This window comes from Pelmatolapia mariae, linkage group LG12 (genome assembly GCF_036321145.2).
Source record: "Pelmatolapia mariae isolate MD_Pm_ZW linkage group LG12, Pm_UMD_F_2, whole genome shotgun sequence".
Classification (NCBI taxonomy): domain Eukaryota; kingdom Metazoa; phylum Chordata; class Actinopteri; order Cichliformes; family Cichlidae; genus Pelmatolapia; species Pelmatolapia mariae.
Window position 1 is genome coordinate 15,181,973 of NC_086237.1, and position 10,556 is coordinate 15,192,528.

The 10,556-nt window shown below is 39.8% G+C and overlaps 1 protein-coding gene across 1 annotated transcript in view; it reads right to left on the bottom strand.

The window, feature by feature from the left end:
* adgrd1 (adhesion G protein-coupled receptor D1) overlaps positions 1 to 10,556 on the bottom strand; it is a 30,148-nt gene extending 19,592 nt beyond the window's left edge. Inside the window, exons 1-12 of the mRNA XM_063490402.1 lie at positions 10,503 to 10,556; positions 10,357 to 10,393; positions 9,887 to 10,003; positions 9,314 to 9,412; positions 8,810 to 8,932; positions 8,530 to 8,706; positions 6,245 to 6,505; positions 4,763 to 4,830; positions 3,317 to 3,457; positions 3,144 to 3,194; positions 2,463 to 2,586; positions 2,049 to 2,156 (exon numbers count right to left, since the gene is read on the bottom strand). Coding sequence (XP_063346472.1) covers positions 2,049 to 2,156; positions 2,463 to 2,586; positions 3,144 to 3,194; positions 3,317 to 3,457; positions 4,763 to 4,830; positions 6,245 to 6,505; positions 8,530 to 8,706; positions 8,810 to 8,932; positions 9,314 to 9,412; positions 9,887 to 10,003; positions 10,357 to 10,393; positions 10,503 to 10,556 — 1,360 coding nt within the window. The remainder of the gene's footprint in view (positions 1 to 2,048; positions 2,157 to 2,462; positions 2,587 to 3,143; positions 3,195 to 3,316; positions 3,458 to 4,762; positions 4,831 to 6,244; positions 6,506 to 8,529; positions 8,707 to 8,809; positions 8,933 to 9,313; positions 9,413 to 9,886; positions 10,004 to 10,356; positions 10,394 to 10,502) is intronic.

A 10,556-nucleotide genomic window follows, 5' to 3' on the forward strand; every position in this document is an offset into this window, starting at 1 on the left:
GCAAGACTGCCGCAAACCCATGTGGATGTTGGAAAGCTTGTGAAATGTCTAAATGACTTCACCAGGAGAGCTGGGGGTCTGCTCCCCCACCCCTGACTTGACCTATCGTTCAGCTCGGTCCCACCTTAATACTTTAAGATAAACAATGAAATTGGAGGAAATGCTTAATGGCCCTGTTCCTCCTTTCAAAGGCCTTTCACTTGGGAACTGCTCTAGAGCAACAAAAGCAGATGTCAAACAATATGGATACGCAACAGAAGACTGTTAATAAATATATAATACATGCAGTGTTGGGGAATACATGTACTGGCGTTACGTATTTAAAATACAAAATATGAGTAACTGTATTCCATTACAGTTACTGCTTAAATAGGTGATAATTGGAAATACATTTACTTTGTTAAAATCAATGGATTACAAGGTGGTCTTTTCCTGTTTCATATGTTAGGCTATCCCCTCTCTAATTTTGGTAATTTCATGCCAGTGGAAACCCAAACAAAACACGCAATAAGAGGCTCTGACCGGAAATCTGACTGTGCACTGTAAACTCTGTTTGTCAGCAACCAAGCTGCTCTCAGCGTCAAAAGACTCCAACCTAAAGAAACATCTGGGAGTAAGTTCTTTTTAAAAAACTAACGTTAGCCTACTGCAGCTATCTTGTTTTAGTTGTAGTAGCTACCTGGATTATGTGCCACTTCAATATCTTCAATGTACTATTGCTGTGTGATTTATTACTATTACTGAAAGCTGCATTACAACCTGCTAGCTGCAAATAATCGTGTGCAGTTTTGAAAGCAGACAAAAAGAAAACATATTACTGATACAGAAAGAGTTTTCTATGCGAGATCACTGCAAAAAGTGCAGCCTTACCTAAAATCCACCCTAATGTTACTCATTTTATATTAAGATTTCAAAATCTAGCTGGTATTGCTTTCAGAACTGCATGTGATCATTTGCAGCTAGCAGGTTGTTAATGCTATCCATCAAGTCTACAGTGTGCGCTCTATGAACTCAGCTAACGCTAGCTAACAATGTTAGCTCGGTGGCAAGTAGCCTTCAGTAATAGTAATAATAGTAGTAGTAATCACACAGCATAGTTCATGTAGTTGTAAAAAGCATGACAATATATCAAGTAATCCAAAGTATTCAGAATACGTTACTCACATTAAGCAACTTAACAGAATACGCTTCAAACTACATTTTGGGCCATGTATTCTGTAATCTGTAGTGGAATACATATATATATATATTACAACAGAATGCCTCCCAGTGAGCCTCAGCAGAGATTGGGCCAGCATGCTTGTACAACTCTCCTACAGAAAAGCGAGAGAACAAGAAAAAAAAACAAAAAAACAACGCAAAATATGCAGCATTTTCTGTTCTTAATTAGAATATAAAATCTGCCCTTGGAGCACTTTGGGCAGCCAGGTATTCAGAGTTAATTTGGTCCTGGCTCTAATGTGTTAAGCAATAACATGTATTCCACTTCTGATAATAGCCCTTTAATGAATTATTAAGAGTTCGTTCCGTATGGCAACTCAGTGCATGCGAGAGCCAGGTGGAGCCAAGGGAATCTGACCTGAACACAAAGTCAAACAAACAGAGTTTTAATGCCCACTGTAATTACTGCTCTCCCTTGCACCACTACGTGGATCCATTCCTTTTAACGGTGGAGGAAAGTGGAGAAAAAGTGCGCTCTCTCTCATTCTTTCTGTTCTGAATAAAAGGGTAACTGCCAACATTAAAATCATAGCTGGATTTCTACAGTACACCATAAAGCCACACAAAAGCTCTCATGGCACTCCTGTCCTTAACTGTATGCCATGTTAGTAGTCCTAAATCTTACCATAATAAATTACCGTCCGGTAACAAGAGTCTCCCAGCTGGACAATTTTCTCTTGGCAGAATCAGTGCACGGCTAATGTAAGGTATTCACACTCAAACCCAGCTACTAGTCCGTCTACGCAAAGAATCCTCCGAAAGTTCCTCCGTGCACGTCGATGAGCACCTGTCAGTGAACACGCAGAGGCTGTAATGCTACTACTTACACTCCATTGCGAACGCCTCTCCAGGCACAGAGATGTAGCTCTTGCCTTCTGTGGGGAAGCGGTAATGTGACAGCTCAAAATTCTGTGGGAGTTTCATCAGAGAGTAATCTGCGGAGGTCAGAGGTTAAGAAAAGGGAGAACTGTTGAGAAAAACAAAGTGACAAGCAAGTAACAAGACCGATTTGCTTTGTCGGGGGGGAATCACAAACATCAAAAGACCCCTTGGGAGAGAGACAGTAATAAAAAATGAGGAAAAAACTCAGGAGAGGAAAAGTGGAGAAGCTTAACTTGTGCTTCTCTGAACAAATGTTGGCCTGACGTGATTACAAAACTAATGATGTCAACTTGAGGCTTGGAGTCCGCAAAAGCTACAAACAATGACTTACTTTATGGAGAACCTGACACTTTACTGACCTGCAACAAAAGATGTTCCATCCAGGGAGATGAGAGAGTTCGGGCTGTCCTCCAGGTTAGTCACTACATGTTCCATCACTCTGTCCACTGTCTTGACCAGACCGCTGACCACAGGGGTGGACTGCTGCAAGAGAACAATGACCCAGCGTGAAAAAGTTGACAACTGATTCACTGTTTCTGATTTTCGGCATCTAGCATTGACTCATGTTGACCTATTAAAATGGTCTCACGTTTTTCTTTTGAGCTTTCGCAGATGTCTTATACAAACATAAAACACCAGGTTATTTGTCACGGAGAGTACTGCTCACAGTATAAAAACAGGTGATAGTGTCACCGTCTAGAGTTACACTGTAAACCTGACAAAAACTTGATAATTCGGTTGGCTCAAACTCACTCTACACTGTATCTACTGTCCAAGTTTGATGTGAACATCTGTTTCAGCTTGCTCTTACAAAAACAAGCAAGGTTGTTCTGAACACCCAGTGTACTGAAACCGCTCTCTTGTGTTTGTGATTTGGCCATAACGATTGCACAGTGGAGGAAGCAGAGATCTTTATAGTCAGTTACGCAGTTTTAAACATCCAGATATCCTCGGTGTGTTACATTAACGTAATCGCCACATTGCATATGTTACATTCGTCATGTTTGGACACTGCACAACTACAGAGTGAACCCATTTACCTCTGTCAGTCCAGGAAAAGACAGCACTTCTTCCACACTTTTGAGCAAACCCTGGGTGGAAGAAAATGGACATCATAGAACTGTTGCATCATATGCACATGGGTGGGCATTGTATCTGTGTGTATGAATTGGTTTTGCAACAGCAACATGTGTTTTGGACTGTGCTCCAAGACCTGCGTGAGGTTGTTCGCAGTATCACGAGAAATGGTTCCATTGGGCAGCGTCTTCAGGAAACTCTGCACTGGCAAGAAGTCTGTGGGTCGGAGCTCCTCCTGGAGACTGCTGATGACAGGGGGACTCATATCAGCGGCTCTCTGGGGAGACAGCACATCAGGCATCAAATGAAGTTTACTGCCAGGAGCAGCGAGTTCCAGTATACACAGGATGTTTAGTGACTGATAGCTTGAATTTAGAGAAAACTCTTTGGACGAGAGTTTCGGCATTGGTCTTTTTCAGATTAGTGCCCAACAAGGAGTGCGCTGTAGTGTGCACTGTTGACTACTATCTTCTATTTCTTTATTAGTTTCCTACAAACAAAGCCTTTCGATAAAAAGGTTGCTTCTATTCACATGTGTTATCTATTTGCTTTTTTCCATTTGTCTTTAAAAGGAAACAATGCCTCAACAGCAAATAAACTCTTAGTGTGGATTCAACTAAAAGTCCTTCATTGTTACTTCTTTATTGATTTTCATATGTGTTTTGGCTCAAAGACGCTCTGGTAATAGTTCCCAATGATGTTGAGGTACAAAGATGCGGTTTCATCACCCACACATTGTAAGAGTACTATATTTTTAACATCCAATAAGTTAATCCTAATCTATACCAAAACTGAGAAATTACCGTCGTACAGTATTTGTCAATCTTTTCTTTTCAGCCATTCTGTTGTAGATTTGCTGCTGTGCTTGTAATCCTGTTGCACGATCCATTTTGGGTAAAGCTTCTGTCGGACAGTTAGCCTCACATTTGACTCTAGAACACTTTGGTATACAGAGAATTCCTTGGTCAACTAAAAAATTGCGAGGCACTCCAGTCCTTTGGCTGCAAAACAAGCACAAATCATCACCCCTCCAACACTGTGCTTGCCAGTTGGTATGAGGTGTTTGTGCTGATACGCTTTGGTTTTCGCCAATGCTGGGCATTTTGCCCAAACAACTCCACTTTTATCTTATCTATCTAAAGGACACTGTTCCAGAAGTCTTATGATTAGTTTGCAGCTTTGCAAACCAAAGACAAGCCGCCATGATTTATTTTTTTTTTTTTAAGAGAAGAGGCTTTCTCCTGGCACATACAGCATTTTTCTAATTGTACTATCATGAACTTTAACATTTAGCATGCTAACTGAAGCCCATGGATTTATAGCTGTTGGGGTTTCAAACTGTGAGTAATGTGTCTTAGCTAACAAATGTAGTTTGCTAACAAGGAGCTAAGATTACCTTCTGTACAGCTAACAAGATACTGAGTGCTCAGTCCTTCTCTGTTACAAAAAAATGCTAATTTGTTTAATGATATAAAACCAATTTTTTAGGGTTTTAGTTCTCACTGGTGTTCTATGGCGAGACCCTCCTCTACTGTCCCCTCTACTGGGCTTTTATTGTTCAAAGAAACCCTGAGACACTTACGGCCATCGGCGTAGTTGAGATCACGTCCTTGGAGATTCTGGGTGTTGTTTTAGAAACCATGTCCCAAGCTAGAAAAGACAATACAAAGGGTTAAAACAGGACAGGGAATAGCTTAGCATCAATCCTGTCTTTAATCATGGTTTAGTCTAACCTTGCCTTTTTACGACTTTTTTTTAGGTCCTTTGTTGAATGCAGCTGGGTCAGGCTGCAGTAGTGTGACTGGATTTTATCACCTTCAAGCTTACAGTGTGAGTGTAATGCGTGAGTGTAATGCCCAGTCATGAGAGGAGGTATTTTACAGCCTCCGCAAAAGTGGGATACTCCACCACATAATACTCTGCTACTAATTTCTGTACCGGGCTCAGACACATTTTATATCTTTGCTGTCATTTAATGAAAACAGCTCTAAGCAGCTACCAGAAAAACACCATATATGGATGTACATTAGACATATTAGTCAGCTCTTCTTTAGTTCAATACAGCATTTTATATGCATGTTCTGCAGAGGTAAAAGTATTTCTCTGTAACCACAACAGTCAGGCTCTTCTTGTCAGGTAATAAAGAAATCAAGACTCTCTGGCTTTATCGTGACCACATAAATAATTCTCTGTAGCAGTCTTTATATATCAACACCATACACAAGAGGAGTTCACCTTTACTGATCGGTAAGACTTATCTGCAACCAAAAATGCTTTAACCTCTCAGCTAAAAAGGTACATTTCATTAAGTGTCGAATATTTTTCAGATTAAAATGAAATTTTCTAATATCTTATATTAGAAAATATAATCATAACTATATACTGTAATATAGTTATTATTAATCTCTTGCTCTCTTCCACAGAAAGTCTATCCTGTCTTCCTCCCCTCACCCCCAGCTGGTTCTGCTGGAGGTTTCTTCCCGTTAAAAGGGAGGTTTTCCATCCCAATGTTGCCAAAGCTCATTGTTGTGGTTTTCTCTGTTTTAATATTGTAAGTTTTTACCTTACAATATAAAGCGACACAAAGCAGAATGTTAATTTTTTTCTACATTCTCATAAATGCCATTTTGTGTCCTTTTATGGCTCTCTACTGAACAACGGAGGTAAAGAGAACAAAAACAGACAAGATTCTGGGTGTTTTGTTCTAGCGTGTTGTAACTTGTCACATTATATTAAAATGATTTGCCCCCTGCAACTCAACTCAGGTCTTTGCACTCTTATAAATACTTATAAGGCAAAACTATGTAAGCCATGGCACTTGAAGGTCATGAAAATGGTTTCTGCAAGAAGAGCCATTTGACAGTGAGGCAGGCTATATTTGCATGGTTTGATGTGCTTCTGTTAAGCATGAATTCTGTGGATGGAATGTAGCTTGGATAAGGACGGAAATTGCTTTTTAACCCATGATTTCCTCAGAGCAAAGTCAAAAGGGAGGAAGCATTTTCATAAATACGGCATCTCCAAGAATGTCAGGAGGTTTTTTCTAATAGTAGACAGGTCCTACCTATAGTTGCATTGTAGTAGAGTGAGATGTTCTCAGGTGAAAGGGCCTTTTCCCAGATGACGAATTCATCAAAGGCTCCTGTTACATAGTGACTATATCCCTTATTGTTGGCAGTTCCAATGACGAGGTCAGGGTAGGGGTCTCCATAGGTTTCCTCTGAGATGCTTCCATTTTTGTTCTCAGCAGTCAGGGTCGCATTGATGTAGACCTTCAGGCCATCTTTCTTAGTCCATGTAAAGAGGATGTGCGTCCAGTATGGCCCTAATAAGGTAAACATAAAATGAAAGAAACGCTCAATTGTTGAAGAATTGAATCCACCCCTCCCTGAGTGATTCTGACAGAACTTTCTTCCTGTTTAAAGGAAGTTTTTTCTTTCCCATTGTTGCCAAGTGCTTGCTCACAGGGGGTTACCTGATTGTTGGGATTTCTTTATAATGTTTTAGGTATTGTAGCTTTTCGTGTGTGAATACGTTTAGCAGGAAAATACACTGAGCGTGTGGTGTTGCAAATGTTCTCAGTCACTGGTCGCCTTTTTAAAGCGACTGATATTACAGACACCATGTTTCATGCTTGGGTTAACCCAGAAAGTAAATGATGACGTGTACTCAATGCACAGTAGCTTTCATCAAATGAAACTCACACTGATATTTGCTGGTTCTAGCTTTTTAAATTTAATATTTGTTTTTTAAATTGTGTCTTTTTGCCCGTCTCCCTCCCCTCATCCCAAACCGGTCACGGCAGATAGCTTGCACCTGGTTCTGCTCAAGCTTTCTTCCTGTTAAAAGGGAGTTTTTCATTCCCGCTGTCACCAGGTGCTTTGCAAATTTGGACTCCGATGGATGCATCGGAGAGCAGCCAGGGATCGACCCGCAAGCCTTCCAGATTGTAGGTGACCTGTTCTACTATCTGAGAATATAAAAACAATATTGGCTTGAACTGAACAGAATTTGTGTGTGTCTTAAACACAAGTTCCTAGCTGTGCCAACAGCTATGTGAGGCTGAACATAGATACATGGCTTTTGTGAGATAGCCTATTAAGTTCAGAAAGATGCTGGGTTAGTATAGCAAGAATAGTTAGAATAGCAAGAACACTACACAATTTTACATTTTGACCAGCTGATGGCGCTGTCTTAAGCGAAGAACCAAAACTCAACTAACATTAAGCGCCTTGAGGCGACTGTTGTTGTGATTTAGCACTTTATAAATAAAACAGAACTGAATTGAATTAACTTTGTCAACTAAAATGTTTGATTTTTCCATTAATTGGTCTAGCTTAATCTTTTGACTGATTGAGTAATTTATTACTCCTTCAGTTCCAGATGCTAGATTTTATGGTTTGCACAAACCAAAAACTCCAGCCAATATTTACAATGAATTGTGCATCACAAGAACAGAGAAATTAATGAACAATAAAGAAGTCCCAAAAGACAATGCCTTCCCCGTCACACATGCCAGACAGCCAAAACCACCAAAACACATGTCATTTGTGGTTGCAATATAAGCAGTACTGGATGTACCAAAGACCAAGCTCAGCTTGCAAGTCTCTCATTCACTTGTATATGTACATTTTTATATTGTTAACTTTCGCCTTACAATCACACACTGGGTCACACAGGCCCTCGAGTCTTATTCATTCACCCACAAAAACCTTTTCTCACAAATCAGAAGAAAGAGATGTGACATATTTTGACATTATGTCCCCAAGGCTCAACATGTCATTGTATGAGAACCAGATGACGTTTGGATCTTTATAACCGAACACTAGCATCAAAATTGAGTTACGACCAAGACCTTGAGTAACTGCAGGAAAAACAAGGATGACACAAGTCATTTGAGAAGAGAATAGCGATTGGTAAAAGTTTCACGTAATGTTGAATCTCACATAGTTTATTCCATTTTGTCAACTGTTTACAGTATCAGCCCATCTCATGAAAAAAAAAGAAAAGAAAGTAATTTCATTTTCAGAAATGAATTCAAAATATTGGTCACACTCTGACTTTTATTGTGTTTCATATCTCATCTAACTTGACACCAAAACTAAACACCGAACATTATTTTGCACATGTTGTCTGCCATCTCCAACAAATTGTATGTTTAGTGCTACGGCAAAAGATTTGAGAAATATACCCCCGCCTTTGCCAAATCAACTGTCCGTAGTTACATCTGGTCTCAGTTAACCAAGTCATGAATGCAATTATATAACCATTAGTTTATGGTGTGTTCAAGACCAAAATAGATTCCTTGTGGGAAATGTAACTATGTGAAAGGAAATGTATTCAGAGTACCTGGAACTTCGATGTTGGCCCGCCATCTGTGCTTGTTACTACGAGTGTAAAACTCCACATATCCTCCTAAAGGGTTTGTGTAGACTGAGAAGCCATTGGAGATAACTTTTCCTCCAGAAGCGACAGCAAAGCGGGAGGCTGACTCGTGGTTTTTCCAAAAAAAGGAGAAGGTAATGCCTAGGGGATGATGAAATTCCAGCAGCCGTCAGTACAGGAACTGAACGGTTTTACAAGCTAAACGATAACTTGTTCAATTATAGATTAAGTGCAGTGCACTCACCCTCAGGACCACATAAATTAGGGTCACTAATGCACGTGTTCTGGTAGTTTCCAAAGTGAAGAAAGGTGCCACCGTTATCTCCATTCAGAAAGATGCCCTTGTTGACCATTCCTTCAACAATGTCTGGGACAAAGCACAATTTAGAGGAAAAATTTCATTTCAAAACAGGAAGGTGTTGTAACCGTTTAAGTGACTTTATAGTCATCTAACCACACGCTGTTTTGCATGATGAACATAAAGATTTTGCAGCTTTACTTGCATCTCATGTCAGAAGCCAGTCAATAAGTCTCCTACTTGACTTCAGGTTTAATTAATGTTAAAGAACGATCCCTTATCATCAACATACCAAGAAGTCCTCATTTCAGTCTGCAAGAACCGAAGACTGAACGGGGAGAAAAGTGTGGAGGGCTCAGCTCAACCGTGTGGCAATACAGAGGGAACAACAGAGGGCAGTGGGTGATGCACAAATTATTTTCAGTGAGAGGAAAAGTGATGGATCCTCACCTAGTATTGCAGAAATGTTAGTGTAGGCAGAGTCATTGGTATACACATAGGAAGAATTATGGGAAGAAGGGAGCACAGTGTGGTTGTGGATTCTGATAGCTGGACAAAGACAACAGAGACAAAAAAAAAAGTGATTCACACCAATACGGACAAAAAAACAAACAGAAGACAGAACAGTGAAAGGAAAGCGATGGGAGGGATGTGATGCACAGGTATGAGACAGAGTGATGGTGACCAGCGTGCGAGGTGGCAGCGGTCAAAGAAAACTCAGTGTGACTTCACACATCATGCCCAAGTCTATACCCGATCCCTCTTTAACTTTAATCTTTCACTGAATGAGGAATCTACAACACTGCTGCAAATGATATTTAATTAAAAATTAGGCAAATGTCATCTCCAAACTATAGATTTTGTAAACAATGTACTGCAGCATTTTTAAATCCTTTTTTTTTTTAAATTGACTGTAATTTCACTCATAAATCTGGCATTAAAATTAAAATCACGATGGCTTTGGCTGGAAGATGGGTGGTAAAAACACATTTAAATGGAACAGGTGTTTTCATATTCACATACTTATGTTGCTTCCGTTAATATAACCTGATCTGTTTCCATTATGATCCCACAGTTCATGGATTCCTTCCACTGCATCCAGCGGCCAGTAATGCGAGGCCGTGTCCAACACCTCCAGGCCTGGATGGACAAGTCAAGCATAAACAGGCATCCAGAAAGGGCTTTTCATTCAATCAAGCACTGCCTCATTAATCAGAATTTATTTTCCCAGAACCACATTTTGGGTTTGGGGTGGATTAAAAAGACAGTGATGATAATAATGATGCAAACAACTGGAAAAAAGTTGTTTATGCAGCAGACTATTTTGATTAAGCAGAAGAAGTAAACAAAGCAATAACATCCTCTGGCATGGAAATTAGCAGATGGTAAAACAGGATCTCACAAATTATTTCTTTTTTTTTTTCATCCAATAAATATTTTAATCTAGCAACTGAAAACACAGGAAAATTGTCAGTCCAGAAATTTCTTACTACCTGGATGCTTCTGAGCTTGCGCCACTTGAGCATAAACCTGTTAAGAAATTAAAAATAACTTATAAAGTCTGCAGTGCACAGTTCGTTCTGCTATATGGGAGGAATTGCTAGTCATTTTCATCATGATGTGCCTTCCTTAAGTTTACCTTAATAAAGGAGACAAAAGCTGTAAAAATGCGAATCCGCAAACAAAATGCCAT